Source organism: Clinocottus analis, unplaced genomic scaffold (assembly GCF_023055335.1).
Source record: "Clinocottus analis isolate CAN_PGR_092001 unplaced genomic scaffold, fCliAna1.0.p SCAF_9, whole genome shotgun sequence".
NCBI classification, from domain to species: Eukaryota; Metazoa; Chordata; class Actinopteri; order Perciformes; family Cottidae; genus Clinocottus; species Clinocottus analis.
Genome location: NW_027176251.1, coordinates 15918092 through 15944900, shown reverse-complemented (window position 1 = coordinate 15944900; position 26809 = coordinate 15918092). Strand labels below are relative to the sequence as shown.

At 44.5% G+C, this 26809-nt stretch overlaps 1 protein-coding gene across 4 annotated transcripts in view; it reads left to right on the top strand.

Moving 5' to 3' along the window:
• macf1b (microtubule actin crosslinking factor 1b) overlaps positions 1 to 26809 on the top strand; it is a 31554-nt gene that overhangs the window by 427 nt on the left and 4318 nt on the right. The window contains exons 2-34 of one of the 4 annotated variants that reach the window (XM_068569187.1): positions 69 to 127; positions 800 to 908; positions 14144 to 14200; positions 14342 to 14512; positions 15103 to 15269; positions 16101 to 16260; positions 16369 to 16453; positions 16711 to 16955; positions 17635 to 17754; positions 17920 to 18027; positions 18127 to 18345; positions 18611 to 18814; positions 19671 to 19902; positions 20032 to 20258; positions 20355 to 20477; positions 20562 to 20663; positions 21116 to 21217; positions 21401 to 21565; positions 21759 to 21914; positions 22251 to 22448; positions 22931 to 23059; positions 23159 to 23329; positions 23415 to 23570; positions 23660 to 23866; positions 23972 to 24091; positions 24177 to 24346; positions 24449 to 24608; positions 24901 to 25095; positions 25357 to 25482; positions 25755 to 25898; positions 26051 to 26239; positions 26386 to 26500; positions 26634 to 26800. In XM_068569187.1, coding sequence (XP_068425288.1) covers positions 69 to 127; positions 800 to 908; positions 14144 to 14200; positions 14342 to 14512; positions 15103 to 15269; positions 16101 to 16260; positions 16369 to 16453; positions 16711 to 16955; positions 17635 to 17754; positions 17920 to 18027; positions 18127 to 18345; positions 18611 to 18814; positions 19671 to 19902; positions 20032 to 20258; positions 20355 to 20477; positions 20562 to 20663; positions 21116 to 21217; positions 21401 to 21565; positions 21759 to 21914; positions 22251 to 22448; positions 22931 to 23059; positions 23159 to 23329; positions 23415 to 23570; positions 23660 to 23866; positions 23972 to 24091; positions 24177 to 24346; positions 24449 to 24608; positions 24901 to 25095; positions 25357 to 25482; positions 25755 to 25898; positions 26051 to 26239; positions 26386 to 26500; positions 26634 to 26800 — 5058 coding nt within the window. Of the gene's footprint in view, positions 1 to 66; positions 138 to 799; positions 909 to 9881; positions 10176 to 12869; positions 13931 to 14143; positions 14201 to 14341; positions 14513 to 15102; positions 15270 to 16100; positions 16261 to 16368; positions 16454 to 16710; positions 16956 to 17634; positions 17755 to 17919; positions 18028 to 18126; positions 18346 to 18610; positions 18815 to 19670; positions 19903 to 20031; positions 20259 to 20354; positions 20478 to 20561; positions 20664 to 21115; positions 21218 to 21400; positions 21566 to 21758; positions 21915 to 22250; positions 22449 to 22930; positions 23060 to 23158; positions 23330 to 23414; positions 23571 to 23659; positions 23867 to 23971; positions 24092 to 24176; positions 24347 to 24448; positions 24609 to 24900; positions 25096 to 25356; positions 25483 to 25754; positions 25899 to 26050; positions 26240 to 26385; positions 26501 to 26633; positions 26801 to 26809 lie in introns of those variants that run through there. The other 3 variants (XM_068569188.1, XM_068569184.1, XM_068569186.1) reach the window with 3 other exon arrangements.

Genomic DNA, 26809 nt, shown 5'->3' with positions numbered 1-26809 from the left:
TGGATGTGATTTACAAATAAGCAAATCACAAGAACAAGAATCATTTTGTGACATTTTCTCCTATGCAGGATGAAGGGAGCGCTTTGTTTGGGCCGCTAACAGCTACATCACAGGATCACAGACATGGGTAGGCTAATGTATGACATTGTCATTCATTCTTGCCACAATATTAGGTAACTTGCATCCATGATTAATTGACAATGTATAACATTTGTAAGTTAAATGGCCAACCTTAAAGAAATATAAGATGATGTACAATATATGCCATACTGCTCCGTCTCACATGTACAGGAGATACTTATGAATGAAACTGATTTTTAAGCAAATATTGTAATCCAATCTGGATTGAAAGTGGCCACCAACAGTCAGATTAAAAGAAAATGTACAGCCTGTGACGACAGTTGGTCAATTGTATCGGCTTTGTAGACCGGTGCCTCTGGACTTGCCAGCAACACAAAGACATAGCTCGTATGAATAGTGAAGGGAGCACACTGTGTAAAACATCTAATTGAAACGTCCTGAAACAGGAAAACTAAGGTTCCTGCCCAGTGGAGAGAGAGAGCAGATGCCTCCCTAATGAGATATTTTCCCCAAGCCCTGGTTATATTCTCGTTTGATAGAGTAATAGTTCTTGAAGGCTTTCTTTTACCTCCTCTTGCCGTAGTACAGGTCTAGGCAGGAGGAGGTAGGAGGAACTGTTGTGCCTGTTTTAGATCATCCTTCTAAGTGCATGTGTTCAACTTGACTAATTTCAGTGTGTAGATTTGACATTAAAAGATGATCAACTCTGTTTTTGCAGGAGCGTTGAAGACTTGAGTCAATGGCAGTGTGAGTTCAGGGGTCAAATCATAGCACTGAGAGAGTGGCTGAAGAGCATGGAGATGAGGCTGCCTCTTCTGGACCCACGGGTTAGTGGAGTCAACTGCCTTTCTGCCTCCTGGTGTCTCTCTACCTCTCACTGTTTGTCTCTATCACCATATCCCATGTTACAGTTCCCATTTGGACCAGCATATAAAATCAACTGAGCCAACCTATAAAGATCTATATTTTCAGGTTATGGAGTGCAAATGAGAAAAATGTTTCATTCAAGTATCATTCGGGGAAATGGAGTTACCGATGTGCCATACGCTCCATATTCCAGTAATAGATGTGAAAAGAAGGTCAATTAAAAAATGTAGCAAATGCATGGGAGCTTGTCCCCTGATGTATACACCAGAGTCTTCTGAGCTTCCTCCTTTAGTCTGTGAAGAGCGTCCTCCAGAGCGTCCTCCATCTTTTCCAGCATCCTATTGAACCGTCTTCAACTTAAGAGAGCTCTCCAACTCTTTGAGCGAGCCTCACACTGTATGGTGTCTTTAACCTGCAGCCTCAGGAAGTCAACGGTGGTCTCAAGGTTACATACAACCAGAGTCCTCTTCAGCACGGCGCTCTGACTGGATGGTGGTCACCTCTCTTTGATGGGCCTCTTTGTTCACCTTTATCTTCTCCAATTTGACTTGAAGGTAGTTGGCTTTTAAGGTCTGCTGCTCAAGATGTCTCTAAGCTTTCCACACCAGATCTTTCCCAGCTGGGAGTTTAGGTAGTCTGTGGTTCACCTGGTTCAGGTCACATATCTCCTTCTGCATAAGAGCTTTCTCATGGCTCCAACTGTTGTCCTCTTTCTTTTCTTGGAGCTCATCAAGGAAAGAAGCTAGGCTTCAGCCTGAGAAAGGATTTACTTTACTTTCGCACAGAGGGTTACTGAGGGTTACGGGCATGTGGGGTGAAAGAACCGAATGAGACACACAGCAGGTCGCTTGAAGCGATGCAGCATATTTAGAGGAGGACGTGACTCTGTGCTGTTGACGTATGGCTGGAGGAGGGGCGGGGGGGTGATCCAGACTCAGACTGAATTCGCAGGTAGAACATCCACGGCCCGCCACTGGTTTTCAGTGATCTTTTTTAATCTTACAATAACCATGTTTTGTCTCTGCGTACCTCCGTGTTTTGATCAGTTTGGAACTTCCTGTGTCACCACAAACGATTATAGAAGCAGTTTATAAGATATAGCATGAGTGTACTTTAGGATTCAAGGAAAATGTATTGCCATGATGTCATACAGGGATGCACAACCAAATGTAACTCTTTGTGTAACTCTACAAAACAATACAAAGCAAAATCAATTGTGCATTCTTGTCGAGGCTTTTTGCATGTAAACAGCAGCAAAGACAGTTCTCTGGTCCAATAATATGGCCAACTTCTTTTTATTTCATCCATTTATTTCATCCGTTCTGTGACCAAAATTAAAAATTAAAACAAGACTAAACTAATATAGTACTATAGTTACTAGACTAAGACCGAATCTAAATGGGTTAAAAGAAAAGACAAACCAGTGAGTGAGCAGTTTAAAGCAATTAAAGATTGAGTTCACAAAGGTGTTGCTAGTTATATTCAAGAAATAAATGCATCTGGAGCAGAAAAAAAAGATGAAAACTGAAGATAAAAAACTAAAACAACAATGATGTTATACATATGTATATTCATATATATCAGAACATATGATCTATAGCTAACACTATATCTAACGTGATCATCTTTCAAACCAGATTAAAAAACTAAATGTTTGTTGTGTGTCATGTTTAATCCTGAAATGAGCTACACAGATGTAGAGATGTAAAGAAGTCTCTGAATACTCAAAACCCAACAGGAGGGCTTTTTTTTAAGGATCTTTACTTCATAAAATCTACCTACAGATTTAATCAGATCAATTAAAATTACATTAGATCATACTTTCCCTGTGGAGATCAATGCAGAGTGAGATTTACTCATGTTATCAGTAGTAAAAGAGGCACCTGTAAAGAATATTCGAGTGCATGTGGGTTAACAAGGAGGAGGAAAGTGAACCAATGAGTCATGCTGGTCTGGGTACAAACACTCTCGTTAATTGAGCATTACGGAAAAGAGGAAAGGGACTGTGGAGGTTTTTCATAGTCTGACATAGTCAAACGGATACTGAGGTGGTCCTCCTTCACTCATGCAGGGGGACTTCTTTAGGCCACAGAGCGGCTGGGGAATCAGGCTCCATTGTGCCCGGCCTGGACAGCCGGGCTACAGAAGTGCTTGGCACTGGAGGCCCCCTGCACACATGAGTGCACACGCTGAAAAGGCATTAGACTCAGATGGGTGGAAGGGCCAGGAGGGCAGAAAAAAAGACAAGCAGGATCTCTGTGTGAGACTCTGATGTGACTATGGAGGCATTTATTGATTGCTAACTTTAGATTTCGTCGTGTACCAATAATACCAATATTTGAACAAAGATGTGTCGGTCCAAGTTGCAGCCAGACATTATGCTGCCGGCTGGGTTAAAGGAATCTCTGGGCAATTTTAGGAAGGGCTAAGTACTTAACTTTGATCAGACTAACTAATATTGATGTTGTTGTGGTCACACGGTGGTTCAACAGGTCTGCTAACAAGTTAACCAGCATTAAACTGTATATACTTTACATTTTTGAATTTTCTTTATTCTTTATTATTCCATTTTCTTAAATTGAATGTGCTCTGCTATTTTATTGTGTTGTTTATATTGAGTATTTTTCATACTTAATATTCTGATGTCTCCGACAATATTCTGCTGCTACAAACACATTTCCGCCTGGGGATGAATAAAGTATCTATCTATCTATCTAATATCAGTCATCTTTTCTCATTGATTATTAAACCTGTTGTGCTCAGGTTCCTATACCATCAGGTTTAACTCAACCAATCAGATTACAGCTTTTTCAAAATGTTGAGAAATGTCCTGAAACTCTGATTTTAGCTGATTGATCATTGCTCCTCAATACAACAGAACAATGAAACAGGAACAGTATGTCTCATCCTGTGGGCATTGTTCACAACACATCATCATGTTACATAGCGAGAAGGTGCGGTAATTATATATTTAAATATCCTTAGTGAAAGGAGGGACCGCACCTTCTTCAATGAGCTGTGAATGAATTGACAAAAGGAGCAAGAGTTTGATGGTTTTATTGTGATTGTATATGGTCCATTGAAGTAGATGCATGCCATTGTCCTCATGGAATGTTTGTGTGGTTTCGTGGTTCAAAAGGACAAAATACGATCTGCGTTTGAACCCGTATGACCTGAGAGGGAACTTACTTATTGCCGTCTCAGCAACGACAACAAAAAGAATTCCCATGTTACATTTTGTCTCCATTTGAATGAAGCCACCGTTTCCCATGAGCACTGATGTGTACGGTGCACAGGCATGTATCACGTCATGAAAGCTCAAAATGCTTTAGAGAGCTTTAGCCTGACCCCCAATGAGAGTGTGTGAAATAAGGGGGTGCCTTTATTTCATCTCTACCATGCCTTTATCATACTGCATCCGACCACAGACCTTTGTCATGGTAATGCTGTGAGTCTGCTGCGCTGCTGGTTTCAGTCTGGGCCTGAGGGACTCGTTAGTTAGCATGAATGAGGAGCAGCCCCCCATACACAGACCAGTCCACAATACACAGGAGGGAGACACACACCTGCTCCTTAACACAAGGCGTGCACCGGCACATCGCACACACACAAACTTTGTTTCCCACCCCCCCCATGCACACTGGGACACATATGATCCTCACATTGGATGTTGTCAAGCATGAATATAATAAGCATGTAAAATGGTAATAGCGGTCAATTTGAGAAGTCATACCATATGGATCAGGCAAGCCTAATTGAAGGAAAAAAATATGATTAAGAAACCAAGAGCTCAAAGAACAAATCATCACTTCACCAAATGAGCATTCAGGTGCATGATTTGCTTCACTGTGAAGCAAACTTACTAACTACATATTCGAATACACAACACCAGATCAGGCTCGTATAATACTTGGCTACAGTTTCTCAGCTGAAACATACATTTATAATCTCAATTTTATAGATAAATATCTTACTTAGTTGGCGGCTGACAACATATTTTTGGCCAATGTGCTGATTAGATTAACATTAGAGGGTCACCAAACGGTCCTGGATTTAGCTTATGACATCCACACGTTTATTTTTTGGGGGGATTTGATGCTTGCTGTTCAATTTCCATTATAATAATACGATCCAAAATATGAATAATTGAATCAGACTAAGCTGTGCTAAGTGCTCGTACCTTGCCATAACCACTTCACGGCAATGCCGAAGACTCCATTGCCAATTATTTGTAAACTTAACTTCAAGATATGTTTGTCATGTATCTGCTAGTTTTGGTATAACAATATCTGTCCGTCCATGTCTGCCATGAGAAAACTACAAAGTGCTATCAGTGAGTGACATCTGAGTGCTACTCCTGCGCTCCCTTCTTTATTCAAGGTGTTGTCTGACAGTGAGTTTGAGGTCAACTGTTCTTCTTCCTGTTTCCCCGCCCCCTGCTGGGAGGCTCTTCTGGATAAAGGCTCTCTGTGTCTTAAAGGTCTCTGGTTTCTCTGGGCTTGTGGCAGACGCTGCATCCCAAATGCGTCTTGTACACACAAGTTGAAAACAGGCCCGGGACGAGGGGCGCGAGATCACAGCCCATTATCCTCTCCTCTCTGTTTTCTGACAGCCAGCAAACAGCATCCCTGCTCTCTGACGCTGTCATAACCTTCAGTTGGAAAAAAGGGGGCTTGCTTCCATCGCCGTGAATCACCTTACAAGACGAATGGACAATGAAGGACGCCAAGATGGCGGCGACGTCAACTTGCTCACTCTGCGCCCTCAACTTGAGATTAAAGCTCACGTCTGGTTGACCGCTTCTCTCAAGCTCGGCGTGTCAAATTGATTTTCATCTCATCGCACCTCAGGAAATCTCTCCCGTAAGAGATATTTCGATTCACACACTTTATCAGGGTTGATGGCAACGTGGGGGCCTCTTCCTTTATTGCCCGTGGCTTCCTGTGCTCAACAGAAAGTGTGGACGTTCGGCAGTAAATCCTCTCTTCCTGGGAGCAGTTGAATCCGACGCGGTGCTGATGATGAGCCCAGCTCCACGGTCCCCGAGTGGCTAAATCCTCGTTTCACACATGACTGTGATTTTCAGCATCCAGGCATCCCAGCAGGGCCCGGGCAACCCAGCGGGGAGGCCCATCAGCCTTTCATCCACTTTTCTTGGAAGCAACCTCTTTTGGTGATAAATGACTGTGTGCGTTCTGAATGGTGCTTCTGGTTTGACCCCAAAAGGGGACCCCGTCTTTTTTTCTTCATTTCTTATGAAGAGGGCTAATTACCATGCTCTGTAGAGGAGCCATTGAGGTCTTATTTAATTTGAAGGCAGCCGAGAGGTTGAGATAGCAGAGGAGGGGGGAAAACAAGCCGGCAAAATTAATCTAGGTTTTTTTTTTCCGCAGGTCTTTCGGCACATGGGATTTGTGATCAAATTTAGGCTCCCATCGGACGCTAATTTGGAATCACATTCATTTCGGAGACGCCCCTTTATTCAGTCTCCCAACCTACGTCCACTGCATTAATGCATGCGTTTTGGAAGGATAATGAGGGCTGCTGACAGCAAGATGAGCTTACTTTCTTGCCACCAGTAGCTGCTTATTGCATCGCTGCATAGCTCAGCGTGCCAGCTGCTCTTTAACCACATCTTCTTAAGAACTGTGTGCAGCCTCTATGTGCAACCACCGTGAAATGGAGAGGAGAGATTTTTGGCAAAATCATTTAATTAGTACAGAGGGAACTGGAAGTTGCTGAAAGCCGGGATCAGGTGTCGTGATTTGACAACAATGTCTTCCTGGAAAAGCGGTGCATCGTCACTGCCAGCGCCTTTTAGATAGAGACGGGGGGGGGGGGGGGAATGCACCCCTTACGCGCTCATTAAGCAGCTAAAGACATTAGCTCTCCAAGTGACCTGGAGAAAATATGTCTGAGTTTGTGCATTTTGTATTTATTTGTTCACAGTCTGATTTGTGTCTTGTCAGCTAACAGCGCTCCTATTATCATCATAATGATGATATTATATCCTATTATTGGGCTTATTGGCTTATGACTAGGATTGTATTATTGCTGCTGAGACTGTGAGATACAGGACATCGTTTATGGTATGATTAAGGAGAAACTGGGAACTCCTGCATCAGCGCTGGAGTACTCAGGGGTTAAATAACTTGACCCCACAGGGGTCATCCTTTTCAATTTACTCTCTCTCTCTCTCTCTCTCTCTCTCTCTCTCTCTCTCTCTCTCTCTCTCTCTCTGTCTCTGTCGGTGACAGGGACTTTCTGTTTTCTTTCTTCTTTGCCTTCTTTAAAAAAAAAAATCACTATTTGCATAAATTAAGGCTGAAGGAGGTGTTGGGGTGTCACAAATGGAACTGTAACAAAAAGAGGGCCGAGGATCGCTCTGAACACCTGCAGCAGCTTCAAAGTAGAATTAACAGCCTATTTTCACCACCGCCAGCATCTTCAGCCTTCATTGAACGACTATTAGCCGTGTGGACCGCGACGCGACGGACTCCTTTCAAGGAGAGAGCTACGCTAGGAAATATTTTAGGATTTCAGCAGTTTTTCACAAATTATAAATCGGGCGCTGCGTGACAACCGGCAGAAAATGTTCATACCCATAATGTATGTAATTATTCAAACCTTAACCTTCCTTAATGAGATGGGAGTCAGCACATTCACCTTCAACAGACTGAGGAAAAGTGCCCCATTAGGTGATTTATATTTTGCAACGATAGCAGCATGGTTCTGGGGTTTTCGTCCTTCCACTCATTGGGTGGATTGCCATGATGGAGGAATGACACTTTGGGCCTAATTTCCTAAATCTGAATTTTCTCAATACCTTACTTTATCACGACAGTAGCTGTTGCAATGCCATTCCCATCCGCTGTACTTTGTGGTTGATGCCTGATACACAATTGTCGTCAGAATGCCAACTAATGGCTCAACTGGGAACATTGTGAATATCCCTGCTAAAGACAGCAAAATGACAAAGCTTGTCTCTCTGGATGAACTAAACAGGATGTGTTTACTTCTGAATGGCGCACACCCTGCATGATGCTCCGGCAGAATATACTGAATGTCAGACTCTGTTAACAGAGTTACATCATGATCCTGTGGCCCAAACCAGATAAATCAGGACTCTGCACACATCTCATGCTGAATAAATCGGGTTTGCATTGACAGGTTGAAAGACTTTTCCCCTCACATGTAACACAGAAGGCACTTTACACTGTAGGACCTGGTATTGATTATGTGATATCTTATGATGTAATATATGTGCTGGCACGTTGGAATCCAAGTAGAAAGGCACGTTGGACGTTTTCAATCTGCACAGGCTGATAGAGTAAAGACAGGCCATTTCTATATATTATTTATGTTAATTATCGTCTGTATATGTATGCATTACTTCAAGTTTTGGCAATGTATTAATAGTCCTAGTTACATTCATTCGGGTAAAGTATATATAATTATATTTTATGTAAAAATGTAGTTCGCATGTTTTATGTAAAGTGTGAAGTAGACGTGTTGTTTATTCAAGAGTCAACAGTTTGTCTTCCTTCAGATGCGTTCTCCTTTAACTCATCATCACACTCGATGTGCATTAGGGAGGATACTGAGTGGCCGGTGTCTGCGTGCGTGTGTGCTTATTGTTGCGGCTGTGTGAGGGAGAGTGCGTGGGTGTGTGTACTGTACATGCACGCACGCATTTGGTGGATCAGTCGCTTGGTTGGTTATTTGGTTGGCTGGAGAAAGACAGAGGGAAAGAGGGCAGGATTTGGGGTGTAAAAACTCTCTTTGTGAGACAGTCACCTGTACGCACGTTGGGTTTCGGTGCACCTGCACATCACGTCATATGGAAAGATATACTTCTGGTGTAACCAAACCAGTTAATCCCACATTACATGTCTAAATAAAGCCAGCATATGTGTGTGAATGTTGCTGTGATGGCATTTGTACACAGAACGTTTGGTGTTCTGCATTTCCAAGACAAATATTGTGACGTATTGAAACCGGGCATGATAGAATTTCACCATAGGGGTCCTTCCTTTGCTTTCCCATGCCAAGACTGTATTCTCTTCCCATTGCTTTCTATCTTTGTGTGTGTGTGTGTGTGTCTGTGTGTGTGTGTGTGTGTGATTGCTTGCAGCCTCTTTGTTTATGGATGGGTTGGAGTTGCAGTGGCTGGAACTGAGTTGAAAAGTAATCTGAGATGTTTTACAGTAATTAGTCGTCTTTGTTGCCGCTGTGGAGACTGCTGCACTGACTCTGAATGGGGAAAGGGGGGGATAGCAAGGGGGTTGGGGGTGAATGTGTGAGTGGGTGGGTTAGTCGCAGGGTGGGTGTGGGTCCCTTCTTTTGTAGCCTGCACTTCTTTCCCTCGCCATCGCGAGAGGGAACGGACTGAGGCAGCTGTCACTTAACATGTGAATGTTCCGAGGTCGGCCCGGGGGTCTTTAGAAAACTCTCCTTTTTTTTTTGCCCCCCACTCATCCCATTTTTCAAGCAGAAGCAGCATGCAGTTTCTGAGCCCCAGTCAAACCCAGAGGAGGGGCTTTGTTGGGTGAGAAGGGGCGAGAGAGTGAGGGGGAAAGCCTGGGGAAGGTAAAGGGGGCACTTTGCCGCCTCGCTGCCTGGTACAGGAGCAACCTGAGCAGCAGCAGCAACAGCACTGGGGAGAATGCCACCGCCTCGTCGTTACATGGAACTGGCTCAGTCTGACCTGTGAAAACTGCTCTTGGCTGAGAACTGTGGGAGATCAACTGAGCCGTTGGAATACATTGTCTCCGTCTGGGCGCACTATCCCATCGGCGGCGTTAACAAGGAAGGAATTCCTCTATCACAGCTCCCACAACAAAGAAGAAAGGGAGAGGAGCAGAGCTGGTGGGAGGAGAAGTGAAGTGAGGGGAGGGGAGGGGTGCGCTGTGAGGGGAGAGGAGGACATTGTTTGCCTGTGACTGTGGGCAACGGAAAAAGCATGAGTTATCAGGGCATGTGTGAGTGTGTTTAGAAAGTGTGTTTGTTTGTGGGCATGTGTGAATGAGTGGACTTGATTGAGTGTGCGTTGGACAGAGCATGTGTGTGTGTGTGAGCGTTCATGTTTGGGATGTTGGAGCTGGGAGGCCGTTCAAAGGATGCTCAAACAAAGCTGGATTCTTTTTTTCTCTCCCTTTTTTTTGAATGGTGATTGAGGACTGGTTGGATTCCTTTACTCACGCTGTTTGGCTCAACTGTGCTTCAGGGTAAGTGTGGTTCACGTAAGCTTCAAACCGCCAAAACTGCCAGTAACCCAGGATTGGCTCAGAGAGAGAGAGAGAGAGAGAGTTTGCTTTTGGACTTTGTGCTTGAGGGGAGCCATGTGGCGGTGAATGAGTTGTGACTTTCTTCACTCATTCTAAGCAAATGCAAATAACAAGTGCGGCAGGCAATGCAATATTCCAGTCGAGGCAGCGTCAGTGTGAATGGATCATTCTGGTGAATGGATCATTCTGATGTAAGTATATTGCACTCAGTTTGTTCTTTGTCAATAGTCTCTCAGCGACTTGGATTTCCTGAAGGAATTCAGAATTCTGATCCAACATCTTAATGGCCATTTTCAGCAGCTACTCTTTTGGCCAAAGCCATGCTGATTTCATTCAGCACAGTAGCTTTGTGTTGCATGTGTAGAGGGCTGACTTTGAGATGAACGTGTGACCTTGTACAATATCCACCCTGAGATGTTATGAGTCTCTCGGGTGACTGCACAGCTGCCATCCTTGATTAGGGACCACTACCATGATTACTACTTCAGGACCTCCCTGAGCAGAGGCAGACACACACCAGTGACCCAACATTATGGCGCAATACTGTTGTGATTGATGATTATTGTTCTGCTACTAATTACAAACCCGCCCATTCACTGCTTCTTGTGTCTCCTGTAAATGGGTCGATTGAGGCAATAAATAAGACCGACATCTAATCTTTTGTGTAGCGTTTTGATGTGTGATGTTTTGCTTAAAACATACACATCTCCCATATTGAGATGTAGATAGGAGTTGGGCATGCAATGTGAAACTGAGGTGTTAGCAAGCAACAATGTTGGGATTGTTTTGAGTGTGTTGTTTGCCTGTGGAACCCCCTGCACTCTGGTTATAATCAAATTCATCAGGAAAGGGTCCGTGGTCATGTATCATAAATCACTGTTGAGAGCAAAGAAAGGGCCGGTCGGGATTAAGGGCCATTTCCGAATAGGTTAAGTAATGGGATGGGTAGGTCATCCGCTATATGAGTTAAATGGTGGAGTGGTTCCCTGGTTCTCTTTCTAGTGCCATTATGCTAGAGAGCGAGAGGTGCATATCAGATTCAGGCTCGAGGCATTTTGAGTGGGTTGGGTAGCTCTGGTTTGCTTCGGTTGTAGAATAATGTAGGTCATTGTACTATTATAGTCTTTTAAATGAAGGCTATAAAAAATATTATGATGTGACTTTTATGAAGAAATGTATGCTGTACATCAGCATCTGTGGCCCAGTCTAGTAGGCATAACAAAACAATTTATCTGTATATTTATTTTAATAACCTATTCCTAGTAGAGCTCCATGCACGCTCTAATGCGATTACTCAGCATATCCTCACATACTGTATGTTGCTGCGAGGTGTTATTTAGGAAACGACCACACATGCACGCTGCAGTAACCAGACACGGCACACCCTCTCCCTTGAATTGTTAACCCTTATGAACACGGCCACAGACACACTCTGTGCCCTCCTCCGGAGACCGCTGGGCAGTGATCTGAGCTAACTGGGTAATCATTGATCTTGAGACCGGGGCTTTGTCTGGGCACCACTCTCTGATCTGACTGTGTTCTCCCCTGTGGATCCACTGACTGCATCATCTGCTCTGCAGAGACTTGCATGATGTTGGTAATCACTTGCCTAATGCACATGGAGCCAGCATATCAAACTAGGTCATGTCAGATTCTCATTTAGTTAAAAGCTGTGATTTATCTTAATTATGATTGGCTTGGGGGACACGCAAATGAGATTTGATTTAAATTTGACGTGGATATTGACAGGAGCGCAAAGTTCTCCTCTGATGCAGATTCCTTTTGAGTCAAACCTCTGGTAAAAAAGAGCTGCATATTCAGCATAAGCTTTGCTTACAATAGGACTGTAACATAGTGACCATCCAGCATCATACATTCAGAAACCAGGAAATTAATAATCCCTCTCAGTATTTTGTGAAGCCACCTTCCAAATGTCCCATTTGTTGACTCATATTGCAAGTCAAACCCCCAGATCTTTAGTCACCAAGCATGACCTGAGGTGACCTGTATAATTCTGAATGGACCAGTCCAACCCCGAATGCAGAGGAAGGACCGAGTCTCGACAGGAACCATGTGATCTCCTGATGGTCTTACCTCAGCTCCTCTAGACCAAGATAATTATATTCCCCTTTAACCCCTCCGTCAAAACAATGAAGGCACTGAGCTGACGAGGAAGCAGACTGGCTGACACAGTTTGAAAATATCACTGCCAATGAGAGGCTTTTTGGAAATATACTAATTCAGGTCAAACAATATGTTAACAAGATCATTGCTAGATTAAAAAACGTCATTCAGTGACGTAGTAGTGAGAGAAAAGCCCTGTATTATTTTACAGGTTGATTGTTACTGTTTTCCTAACTACCCCCCCACTACCCTTAATCCACTCGGTGTTGCTAATCCCCCTCTTATTGTCACCCCTGTGAATTGAGGTGATGTCTGCGTTTTTATGGGTGTCATATTTTATTATTGATCAGATCCTCAACGGGTTTCCCAGGACTGGTCCAGGCGGAACTAGAGGAAGAGCTGGCTGTCTGCCACCGGTTCTGCATGCCAGGCACAACAGTGGGATCCTCGACAAGCCTGTCACATTGATTTCTAAGCCCAGAATATTTTGGTTGGTGATGTGAGATAGATGGGGAGCATGTGTGTATGTGGTCTAAAGGAAGACAAAGGGACAGCGCATATCCAGGCCAAGTATCTCTGTGGTGTTTTAGTGCCAAGAAAAGGGCAACGCTGGCACATATATATATGTAGCATTTAAAGGATGTGAGAGACTTGGTCATTTTGTCTCATACCAGTTTTCTGAAGACGTGAGCTGGAGCAAGCAGTACTTGGTGACTTTCGAGCAGGAAGGTTGTGCTTTTAGAGAAGGAAGATCAGCTATATGTTTTTCTTTGATTTACACAATGAGCATTTGTTCACTGCAGGATGACCCAGAGCCCCCTTGTCTTATTTTAGGTAGCTGAAGGATCTTCCGCATGCATGGCCGAGGGGCCTTACCTCACCTATTACCTCACTAGCCTGTGGGCTGAAGGATTATGGGTAACCTCGTCAGCCGGCCCAGCTGCCTGGGCCACAAGTCCAAGCACGTGAGGTCAGACGAGGACTTCCTAAAGGAGTGCTACCAACGACGAAGAGAGCGGCAGCCCCCGGAGCAACATGGGGAGGCCAAAGCAGAAGTGGCGGTCAAAGACGAAGCAGGAGAGGATGCTCACAAGGAAGGAGAGGTGGAGAGGGATAAGGAGGCACAGGAAATTGATTATAAGAGGGAGGAGGGGGCTCATACTCCCATTTCGGACGAACCCCTCCGCAGCTCTCCCACTTCTACAATCAGGAGTAGCAGTACGCTGGACAATGCCTGGCACAGCAGCCCTTCTCCGATAAAAACATCCCGAAATGGGACACTAACAAGAAGGACTGTGCCGCCGGAGTATACACGCTCCCCCTTGGCTCACCCGGACAGGACCTCTGCTGAGAGGAGGGCCAGCTTCCAGAGGAGAGACTCCAGAGAAGGGAGCCCCTGGTCCTGGAAGACTCTGGCGTCGCGCGAGGTCACAGAGGTGACGGAGGTGACGGAGACGGTCGTGACTGAAATTCTGGAAGTGACAGAGTATCCATCTGGAGATAAAGGAGGAGACCCCATTGTAACCAGAACTGTCAGAGTCCTGAATGGTGTCGCAGAGGGACTCGCTGAGGTGGATATAAAAATAATAATTTCAAACTCGACAAATCTCACCTGTGTTCCATTTCATCGTTCCTTCTTCTCATCTTAACCTAATAATATCACCAATTATCTCCTAGACTCTTTCTATAAAGTCAGCGTTGTGTTTCTTTAACATCCGGGTGGGTCTTTTTAAAACTCCTATTTTGTCAATTGAAACAACATGTCCACTGTCTTTATTTTGAAGCTCCAAAGTGATGGACACTCAAGCTCGGATCAGGATTCCAGCCTGGATAGATGGAGGGTATGTTTTTACCCTTAACTCTTTTCTCCTTGTGTCGCAACAGTAAAACGTACTGACTATTATATTCTAGTATTGACTAGTGTTTTCATTCATTCATACTTACTGTAAGCTAATCATTTGTTTTGGACTCTCTCTCCCAAGGGAACAAGATCAGGCTTGTCGCTGAGGGACGTGTCAACAGATTCTGAGACATTTCTCCAAAACCTGGAAGCTTTGCTCACATGGGTCAGTGAGATAGAGGAGCTCACAGCCAATCAGAAACCCCCATCCTCAGAGGTCAAAGTGGTGAAAGCACAGCTCCAGGAACAAAAGGTCTGTTATCACTGACATCACATCACTTCATTTTCTTGTTCCAGAAAAAAGTGCTCGTATACACCTGAAAGGTTTACCTATAGAAAGGTGTGCCGAGGTCATAAAAAAATGCTCAACCGCTTACTCTACAACATGAATTTGGTTCTATTCGGCGGTGAATGGGTGGTGTTCGTAGCTACAATGAGCTTCAGTGAGTCTTTGTGAACATTGCCTAGGGGTATGAAAAAAGCAGGGAAGTCTCTCACCTTTCAGCTGTAATCTCACCCATTGTAAGCTCTTTGGATGAGGTGAAACCTGCCTGACTCTTGACAATACAAGCTTGACACATGAGACAGAGCTTCCTTCACACTGACCCAAAGGCTGAATAAACAAGAATGCTGCTTTCATGTATGTTAATTCTTACTGGAAGCAATGCCATTTCCCTGAAATGAATCCTCAGGCAAACATCTTCAATAGTACTGAGAGCTGATTTGATTTGATACAGAAGGAGAGCTTTGAGGCTTTGAAATTATTGTCCTTACTCTTGAATCGTCTCACTGTACATAAAGGACGTTCAATATTATTCCTCCATCTGTAATGTTCTTTTACAGCTCCTGCAGCGCCTCCTAACAGATCGAAGGCGTAGTATGGACTCCATGATGTTGGAAGGCCCTCGACTTGTGGAGGCTCACCCAGGAGAGGAGGGGGAGCAGGAAAAAGTCAAGCTCAACACTCTCAAACAAAAGTGGGAGGCCTTGAAGCTGGGGGCGGAAAAAAGGTCAGCTTGCCCTTACTGGCAATACCACACTCACATTTTGGCAAGTCACAGAACCATAACATCATCCCAAAGTAAAATCTCATAACCTTTAACAGCTTTGTGTGTCTTGCTAGTTCAGAGCACAGATTGATCAGTGATCTGGCTCCTCCATTAAAAGAGTTCATATCACGGCGCTCAGATAATTGGACCACCAACAGAGGTGATTTACTGAGTTTGGCAGGTCAGCCACTTAGACATGCCTCTTCTGGATACTAAAGAAGAGGCATGTCTCGATACTAAATTATAGACGAGACCGATCCAGCCTCATGGATTTAAAATTCAAGATGAAATAATGGCTAAAATTTGCTCAGTGATGCACCCATCACTCATGAACCCAAACACTTGTCTAAACGTGCTGAACTCTTCTGGTTGTTGTTGTTGTGCTTCCTTAGCAGTTGTTGTGGTGCTGCTGATGTTGTTACTGCATTGTGAATATATAATGTCTTGTAATTGTGTTTTATACCAGGGTTAATTTTCTAAACAGAGATGCTGTTTTATGTTTCCTGCCCAGGACTGCAGCTAGTTAGCTTATAGCTTATAACATATGACTTATGGTATAGCTGTGCACTGTCCCTGTTGAATAAACAAATGAATAATATACTTTTTACTCACCGATGGTAACATTTCATTGTTGGAAGGAGAGTGAGTGGGGAGCTCATTCTGCCCAGTAACTACAGCTTGTTAGCATATAGCTTATAGCGTAAAGCTAACTAGCTGTGCACTGTCCCTGTTAAATAAACAAATGAATGACACAGTACTCACTCACCGAGGGTAATATTTTGTTGTTGGTAGGAGAGCAAGTCTGGAGCTCATTCTGCCCAGGGCGCAGCTCTTCCAGGAAGGAGTGGACAGCTTGCAGCAATGGCTCATATCGGTGGAACAAGCGCTAGCTGAACTACGCAACGCAGAGAGAGTGATGCTGCACGTCTCAGAGGCCACAGACAGAGCGAAGGTTGGAAATCCACCATGTATGGTTCAACTGCATGTGCAGTACAGTACGTGTGGATCAGGCTGTTTGGGTTAAGAATTATAACTTTGGTGTGCTTTCACTTTCTTTTAGGCTGTTGTCAAAGAGATTCAAGTCAAAACTGCTGAGCTAGGGAAAATACAAAAGTCCGGACATGTTCTGATGGGAGCAATCTCAGGTAATATTTACTGCCCAATGCAAAACCTATATAATAATAATAATAATAATACAAATACATTTTAATTACCAGAAACATCAGCAGACCATTTTACTACAACATGTTAAAATCTATTGATAATAATATTAAAACACACTCCTGCATTTGGTTTTGTGTGGAACGTCGAAACAGTATAATTGATCCTGATCAATTCACAGCAGATCTGGTAGTGAATCAATACAATACGTCCAATGTTGGCGGCCCGTCCTCCGTTTCAGAGGAGGAAGCCCAGCAGGTGCAGGAGAAGATGGATGCTCTGCGTATCCGCTGCTCCGTGCTGAATCTAAGCAGTCTGGATGTGCTGCAGAGGCTGGAGCAGGCCCTGGAGGCCTCCAGCCGCTGTACCTCCAGCCAGGAGGACCTCCACTTGTGGCTGGGCCGCATCGAGAGGGAGCTGCTGGGGGCAGCAGGAGCGCAGACACACGCTGGAGATGCAGTACTATGTGCAGCTGAGAGACAGAGGGTAATGTTCCCACACTCATGTACAATGAACAGATCAGATGATTCTGCAGTGCTGTTCATTCGATGGAGAGTAGTTGCTCTAAAGGGTTGCTTGATTTTGCTAAACGACATCACGCCAAACTTAACTGACTCCAACTGGCTTTATCCTTAACAGTAATATTTATTTTTTGGTAGTTGCTGTCATCTGGCCACATTTCTGATAGCTTTGAACCTGGCTCAAAACTCTCTGACATTGCGCAGTGTATGGGGCAGTTCAGTATGTGCAGGAGTCTCATGCCGCATATTCATAAATTCTTGCTAATGTAGGTTAGATCTTGGCATTTCTCACAGACACATAAACCCATATACTATGCCGCTATTTGACTTCCTATTTAGTATGAATAGTCCGATAGTTAGCGATTCCAAATACAGCTTATCTTGAAGTTGGTGGTCTCTCATGGTGCCCGCTTTTATTGTTCATTTGTAATTCAGCTGCCTATTTTGATGAGTCAGAAAGTCTGCCAAAGGCCTGACTTATCTTATTTAACTGGAATTATACAACTGTCAATATGTGCTGCCAAGTGGTGTTAGATTTTATAAATGTTTTAATAGGGATTATATATATATATATATATATATTTATAATGACATTCTGTTATATGTTATTAATACTATACTAACAGACAACATCTTCTAATCAGCTGGAACAGGCAGTGGTGAAGGAGATGGCTTGGTTCAGAGACACAGCGCTGAGTCTTGAAAAGCTGAAAACCATTCATCTGGATCCAGAGCTCATAGCAGAACAACTCTATGAACAGAAGGTTAGGACATTATACATATACCTGACTAACTAATAAACTAAATGTATATTTTCCCACTTAGATTACAAAAACATGAAATGATTTTATATTCTTTTTAAATGTAATAAATTAATTTAAATAATGTTTAGTCAGTCAATTTAATGTGATGTATTATCTCCTGAATAGATTTTGTCAGTGGAGATTCTCCAACACAGGTTCAACATTGAGAAGATGGTAAAGATCGCAGAAATCCTGCTGACGTACAGTGATGAAGGGGAAACCTGCGATTTGCAGGTGTTTGCCACAACTTATTTCTCAGTAACACATTTACTGAAAATGTAGTCTGTTTATATAATACATGTCTATCTTTTGTCGGCCCCCTCCCCCACGCAGACCCCACTGGATGCCTTACAGGAACAATGCAACGCCACCTCCGCCACCAATTCCCACGTGGTCCTGCAGCTTGAGCACGCTCAGTCGCTTCTGCTCCAGTTCTCTGAGGGCATCGGTGAGGTTTCGCCCTGGCTTGGAGAAACTCAAACCCTAATTGGCCAGCTTTCCATGAGCACAATTAGCTATGAGGCATTTCGGGAACAACAGGACCTTTTACAGGTAGAAGAAAACCGCCCCTCCACCTTAGAATGCCAGCTTTTCTCTTTTTTTGTCGTAATACCTTTCTTTGGCCGGTTCGACAAAGAAGTCTCTTTGTGCTTCACAGTCTTCCTGTCGGTGAAAGAGCTGATCTGTTCAACTCCTGTTCATGTTCATTAATGTCGTCTCCTTCCCAAAAGGGTTACTTTTCCACCTGTGCACTCTGAAAAAAGTAGGCTCTCCAAAATGAAATTAAACCTTTCCTTTTTCTCTCTTCTCTCCAAAGGGTCTGAGGGAGTCTATAGCAGAGCACAGACCCCTGATTGCACGCTTATGCTCTCTGGCGAAGCGCTTGTCAGAATTAAACCCCGTCCAGGGGGATGAGTTCTGTCGGAGGGCGACGGAGGCCGAGGAGCAGCACAGGACCATCAGAGACCGGGTCAGAGAGACCGCTAGTCTACTCGAGGAGTCATTGCCTCGATTCACACAGGTACGACTGGTTGGGTTCCTGCAAAAAAAAAAAATATATATATATATATATATATATATATATATATATATATATATATATATATATATATAGTGGGGCTGGGAACGTTAATGTGTTATAAATGTGTTAAGGCAGCAATCCTTTAATGCCAACAATGATTTTATCATGCGTTAACAGCATGATTTTTTCTTATTTTTGCATTTGAAGGGGCTTAACCCTGCCGCCCACAGGTACTTAAATGGACATTTTCATTTTAAATCTCTCCCAGACAGCGTAGTTGATAAAAGCAAAGCTATTTGTAACCAGTGCAAAGGCGTCACACAGCATTGATGCAGCGAACCAGCGCCCTCAGAATCCAACAAATGACGTATGAGCCTCCAGACGCACCGTCGTCAGGAGAATACTCAAGTTGTATAAAACAGAGCCGACGGCGTTACAACATGCACCAACGGTTGTTTTCACTGAGACTACGCTCCAATGAAAATTGACCGTAAAGACAGTAGCTTTAGCTGATAAACGGCGCACTATGCAACTTCCATTTAAACTCGCCTTCAAAATAAATGCATCTTATCTCAAAACAGGACACCACATTTTTTAAAAAGAAAACTGATTTATATACTGTTGTTATCTTGCTGTTGCTCCGAGAGTGCCTGTTATATTGTTCTGACATTACTTTAACATGAAAGTGTGCAATACACTAGTTTTTCATTCATTATTGAATTTTGCCCATAATGCAATTAATCGCTGTTAATCACAGAAAGATCAGGCGATTATAAATCAGGTAAATTTGTTCTTCTTTGCCCAGCACTAATATATAGTCCACAAGCGTACAACATATTCTTTCTTGCATCTCCAGCTGAATGAGCGGATGACCCTTATCAGAGAGAGTCTTGACCGCCTGCGCAGTCGCATACAGACTCACACCTCTCTTCAAGGCCTCACCCCAAGGATCCAGGAGCAGCTGCAGGACAACAAACACACCCGGGCCGAGCTGTCCAAGCTGGAGCTGGGCCTCGGCAGTGTGAAGACACAAGCAGATGAACTGCTGGTCAACACGCAGGCAGCTGGTGATGGAGCCGTCGGAACTGGTAACAATCTTCTCAGAAATGATATTGTTTGTATACAGATGTGATGTTGTCCTACAAGTAGTAACACTGCTGTTGGTAAAAAAGGGGCAGATTGTCAGCTGTGTCCCTGTTATTTCCTTGTGATGGTAGCAATCCAAGAGCGTGTGTCCAGCCTGTCGCAGCTGTGGGACGAGACGCACGCTCAGGCCCAGGAGAGGGAGAGCTGGCTGCTCAAACTCTTGGATCTGGCCTTGAAGTTCTGGAGCGACATCAGCGATGTCGCGGCCGCTCTCAGTGACGCTCAGCAAGCAGTTTTGGACCTCAATGCCAGTCGGACAGACTCTGAAACAATCCGCCAGAGCCTCGAAACCATGCAGGTTTGTCTGGAAACTCTCAAAGGAATCGCGTGTGGGAACCCCTCATTGTTCAATAACAGACATAGCATAACTTTGATCTATCTTCCCAACTCATAGACTCTCAGAGAGGATATTGACAGTTTACAGGGAGATTTGGACACCCTCTGTGTTTTGGGAATGGATCTGATGTCAGCATGTGGCGATACAGACAAACCCGATGTCACGAAGAGCATGGACGAAGTATGAAACACATTTGCATACGAATAAGTTTGAACTTGTGACGTTATGTTGACTAACTTAACTTGTCTCGTCTGTGACTTGAAGCTTTATTGCACGTGGAACAACTTGAGCAAACTGTGGAACGAAAGTCATACGAAGCTGGAGGAGTCCTTACAGATGGCACTACATTATCAGGACACTATGCAGGTGTGTGTGTGTCTTTATACGGTATTGGTGTTTATGGGAACCCGTACACTAATACATATTTTAGTAACTGGTCATATCAAACAGGACGCTTTGGCCGCCCATGCCTTACCCAAGCAGTGTTATGGCATCCTGCCAAGGACAAAGCCAGTCTTTTATTCGGTTACAATAGCAACATTCAGACTCTTACTCCCTGTAGCTCCACATTTTAGCGGCTGACAGATCGTGTGGACCTCTGCCAAAAGGCAAATGAGTTTAACGGTGCAGACTGCGTAAGATGGTTGAAAAGGAAACAATGTGAGTTGTATCCAGCTGTGTTTATTGATAGGGTTACATGTTTTGCAGTCGAGAAAATGTCTTCGATCACACAACATGGCAAGAATTCAGGGCTGAGTGGTCGTACATCATATCGGTCATGTGCTTTGATGCCCACTCTGTTATTGTCCTGATAATAGGGTCTTTTTGAGTGGCTGAAGTCAGCTGAGCTGAGGTCTACTGAAGAGTTCATGGTTGGAACTGACCTGGAATCCGTCAAAGAGCAGCTCCGTGATCTCAAGGTGAGTTCACCCGCAACCAGCAATGACCAAAGTTCTTTCACGTTTATTTATAGTATATTTCGTCTCCTATTCTACAAAGACAGTGTGTTTGGCTGTGTGTGTTCTATTTAAATAAAACAGAAAAGAAATAAGTAATGATAATAGCTCATTTCCAACCATATATGTCTTCAATCTTTCTCTCAGGAGTTTAAACGAGAACTTTACCAGAAGAAAATAGAGATAGAAAGCCTGAACCACCGCTTTGTGTGCCGGCTGTCTCCAGGCTCGGAGCGCCCGGGCTCCGTCTCGCCGCTGTGTGACTTCAGGCAGCGCTGGGACAACTTGGAGTCAGAGACTGTCAGCAGACAGGTGAGGGCACGCCATCCGGTATCATTATGTGATATTGATGGGAGCATGCCACTACATTATATGCACAATGTCATCATCCTATCCACTACGCTTGGTTGTTTCAACAGCTGACGGCTGGTAGAAACTACACTCAGCTAAAAAAATGTAAAGAGTAAATATATATATGTTTCTTTTTTTCCATTGGTGACATCAGCATCAGCTGGAGTGTGCTCTGCTGGGTCTGGGTCAGTTCCAAAACACACTGGATGAGCTCCACACATGGCTCTCCCGAACAGCTGAGCAACTGCAGGGCAGCCGGCCAATCAGCATCGACCTGCAGGCCTGTGAAATAGAGCTGGCCAAACACAAGGTTGGTGGTTTCCTAAACAAAGCGTTATGCACAAAGTACAACAGAGCTCCTTCTGACCAAGTCGACATCCTCCGGTAATGAAAAGGGAAGCCGATACGTTGCATTATGTCAAGTAGCCATGAGGGGGCGACTCCTCTGATCGCAGAGAGAAGTCAGATCGTGTGCTGGGTGTTCACCTCACCATGGTGTCTACCAGTGTATTATTTCTGCTAATTCATACTATTCCAACAATACACACTGATGGAATGGTCTGGCAACATCTCTTGGTGTCTCCTCACACCTCCAAGCAATACATTTGAATCCCACTCTTCCTCTTTTGCTGCTTCCTCCTACAAGGTGTTGCGTAATGACGTCATGTCCCATGTGCGCACCGTGAAGTCCCTGAACCAGGCAGGCAGGGAGCTGCTGGAGGTCGGGTCCGGGGACAGCCCGCATGGTCTGCAGTCTCTGCTGGAGCAGCTCAATGACAGCTGGGAGTGCGTCCGCTGTGAGACTGAACGCAGGCAGCTGGAACTAGAGAACAAACTGAGTCAGGTAAAGAGAGAGAGAGAAAAAATCTGTATTATTATTATCTGTAATATTACAGTTGCAACAAAAGTCACAAGTACAGAAAAGTAAATAAGTATATATATATATATATATATATAGTTATGCTCTTTATGGAGACGCTTTTATGTTTTTTTAAATCATTTTATCTTGCGCCCTCTTGTGGTGATTGTAAAGGTTACATGAAAACATGTTGAGGCAAGTCCAACTTTAAATTGGGGCTTTTATTTTGAAATTTCTCCAAAAAAAATGCATTCTAATAAAAAAACTATACTATACTATATATACTATCCTACTATACTGTACTGTTTTATCAGTTTGCAGTTTCCACTCATACCTACATGACATAGAATATAATGGTTGATGACGTTACCTGATGAAACTTAGTTCCATGAGGTTGTAGTGAGCCGACACCTACATCATCTTTGATTTAGACTTTGCATTCATTATGTTGTTGTTTTTTTCTGCAGGTACAAGATGTTACAATGGAGATTCAGGATCTCCTGCAGTGGCTGGAGAACACAGATCTGAGACTGTCCTCCTCCAAAACCGTATGGGGTATGCCGGACTCCGCCAGTGAAAGGCTCAGTGCACATTTGGTAAAACATACCAGACTTTTGACTGTACAAATAAAGGGATACACAAGAAATACCCAGTAAAAAATGTAATAAAAAATGTATTCTTCTTGGCCAAAAAAGGAGTTGTGCAACGAGATGGAGTCAAAGCTCCACGCCTACACAGATGTGAAGAACGCCATCCACAGGATGCTGGAGAGCAGCTACGTTGTGCGGGGATCAAGCACCGAGCACAGCTTATCAATTCTTGAACAGAAATGGGCATCCGTTCACAGCAAAGTCCAGGAGCGAAAGGTCATTTACCTCTTCACGTGTCATCCTGCGGATTCACTACTAATCGAGTTCATCATTCAATCCGATTGTCGCGCTGTTCCCACAGGCGAGGCTTACAGAAGGACTGAGTCTGGCCAAAGAGTTCCAAAGCAACGTCCAGGAGCTTCTCACTAAAATGAGCAAGTGTGAAGAGTCGATCGGGTTTCTTCCTGCTCCCAGCTTCGCTCTGGATAAAGTTTGTACTCAACTGCAGGAACACAGAGTAGGTCTTTTTACATCTGCTGTCGTGGTAAATCCAGAGTATACACATTTGTAAGTATCCAGTCTGCTTCACAACTTTTTCTTGCACAGACACTGGTGAGTGAGGTGAACGGTTACGGTGAGAAGAAGACCAGCATGGAGAGCACAGCCCGCAGGCTGATAGAACTGAGCAGGAAGGAAGACTGCGATGTCATTTATAACCTAATCATGACCGTCCAGGATCGCCACAAAAAGCTCCAGCAGCGCGCTTCAGAGAGAGGCCGAACGCTGGAGGAGGTCAAAAAGAGCGCCAGACAGGTATAACGCTGTATCAGCTCCAATATAAATGGCTAAACTCCTCTGTCTCTGCCTCTCAGAGAGAGAGTGTTTGTTTAATATCTGTCTTTATTTCTCATTCTTCAGTTTAATGAGTCGTGGCGCCTGCTCGTGGACTGGATGACGGAGGTGGAGCAGACACTAGACACGCATAAAGAGATTGCTGTGACCCACGAGGACATCAAACAACAGCTGGCTGAGCAGAAGGTGCGGCAGGCATCCAAATGAATACAATTTGGTGGTGTCCTGTATGTTCATGAATGCCTTCGCTGATCTCTTATTTTGTCATCAGGAGTTCCAGAAACTGCTCCGGTCGAAGAGGCCCATGTACGAAGCAACATCAAAGAGTGGACGCTGCCTTCACGACAGAGCTCAAACCGGCCATGACAGACAACATCTGGAGAATCTCATGGCTGAACTCAAAGACACCTGGGACACCATTAGTGGCAAGTCTATGGAAAGGTATGGATCTGGGTTTACAGTTCCTAGGAGCACATTCATATTCCTACAGGGTGAATTAAAAAAATATCCTGATATCCCAATATCGTGGTTTGCTTCTCTAAGACAACACAAGCTGGAGGAAGCGCTGCTGTTCTCGGGCAGATTCACCGACGCCCTCCAGGCACTGAACGACTGGCTGTACAGAGCCGAGCCGCAACTCGACGAGGACGTTGCTGTTGGCGGAGACAAAGACATGGTCAACAACCTGATCGACAAACACAAGGTACAACACCCAGCGCGCATTTTAACGTTAGTGTGGCCTCAATGATAAACAATGTTGAACAGATGGTCATGAATACAGTACAGTGAAAAGTTACTGCATACATGTCACGTCTACAATAAAACATATGAATTTGAATGGCTCGGGGTAAGCACTTCAGGTGAATATGGTGGATTGGTGGTCCAATTAGTTTAGAGGGAATATACCATTAAGCTGGAAATGATTTCTTGATTGCCAAATTTTTGTCTTTGCACGGCATATTTTGAGCTAGATTCTCTGCCTTCCTCTCCCTTAGGCCTTCCAGAAGGAGTTAGGGAAGCGGGCCGGATGCATCCGCACCCTGAAGCGCTCCGTGAGGGATCTGACCAGGAGCAGCACAGCCGACGCCCACTGGCTGCAGGAGCAGATGGACGAGCTGGAGGGCCGCTGGGAGGCCGTGTGCAAGCTGTCTGTCAGCAAGCAAGACCGACTGGAGGCTGCACTTCAGCAGGTAGTTCTCACAAATCAATAAGGGGAGCGATAACGGAGCTTTTAGATTCTGACTGGCCCTGCAATTGAGTGGAATTGTGTTCCACTCAAAATGTTGTCTCCTGATATGAAATCACACCCACAAATAGATAAAACCATGCAAAACTATATAATATCAGACGTGAATAACAGTTGATTGGCTGGTATCTGACGCTTAATACACATGGATGAAGTAGGGCCGGCTCTCCACTGCTATCTCAATCTTTATCCGTGTTCTTTTTAGGCTGAAAAGTTCGATGGCCTTGCCCACTCTTTCATGGAGCGCCTCACAGAGGCAGAGAGGATACTGAAATATGGGGCGATACCAGAAGAGGAAGACGCCCTGCTTGCTTTCCGCAAACAACACGAGGTCAGTATAATGTGATACCTTATCGCTCCCTCTGGAGAAATACATTCCGCTTCAGGGGAGGTCAAAGGTCAGGGTTTGCTACAGAACAACAAGTTGGCGCCGATAAGGATTCGGTACTTTCAAGGGTTGTTAACCAGGGTGGATATTTTTTAACCCATTCAGCCGGTTGAAGGACGGGCCCTCGGACCTTTAGTTGGGGCCATACCGCTTTCAACATTCAAAGTTTGAAATGTTTAAAACGCTGACGACGTCCCTTTTCTCCCCCTCTAAAGGAATCAATGGCTGCCTTGCAGACTCAGGCGGTGGAGTTGCAGAACATCCACTGTATGGGTGAGGAGATCCTGGCCTCCTGCCACCCAGATTCCATAATCACCCTCAAGTCTTGGATCAGCGTCACCAAGACCCGCTATGAGGAGGTGAGTGCCACCCAAAATGATAAGCAGTAGCAAAGTTTCCCTCTGGATTAGATTCATGATGTTTTGAAGATGACAACTTCAAAATTATAACGGTGTCATGTGAGTAGAGCCGGAGTAACTTCCTCCTCCTCCTTGTTTTTTTTCTGAGTCAGGTTCAGACCTGGGCTCAACAGCAGGGCCAGAAGATCCAGGCCAGCTTGGCAGCACTGGAATCAGAGAGAGAGGAAGTCCAGAGGCTGCTGGACTGGATCTCCTCAGCAGAGGAAGCCCTCAACCTCAGAGACCAAGAGCCCGTCCCTGAGAGCACAGAGCAGAACCAAGAACTGATAGAGCAGCACACGGTACGATTCTGCTCTGTTCTACGAGCTGTAATATCTCACTGACGTTAATACTTTGCCATTGAGTGATTCGATATGTGCATTATTCCCCAAATAATTTGTGTTCCAGGGACTTTTCCACTATAATCAATATTCATTCCTCTCTGCAGGTGTTCATGGAGGAGTTGAATAAAAAGTTCCCAGAGGTTGAACATGCCACCAAGTCCTGCAAACACAAAAGCATTTCCAAACGGCAAAGTTCCCCCTGCAAACGGCCCCTCACGAGTAAGCCAGCATGAAAACCGTGTAGTTTGACTTCTGCTGAAAACGTCTTTGTTGTATTGGAAGTTCTCGATTATGTAAAGCATGAATGAGTTGCCCTGAGCTGACGCCAGACTGCCATGTTGTCTCCATCCAGAGAGGAGGAGCACTCTGAAGCTGCAGCCTGCTGTACCTATTCCCCTGGAGCACCTTGACCCCCAGACGCCAAAGCTTGGTCAGCTGGTCAGTCAGTGGCAGAAACTATGGCTCCTGGCGGTGGCGAGACAAACCCGCCTGGAGCAACAACAGCAAACACTCAAAGAGGTTATTGTA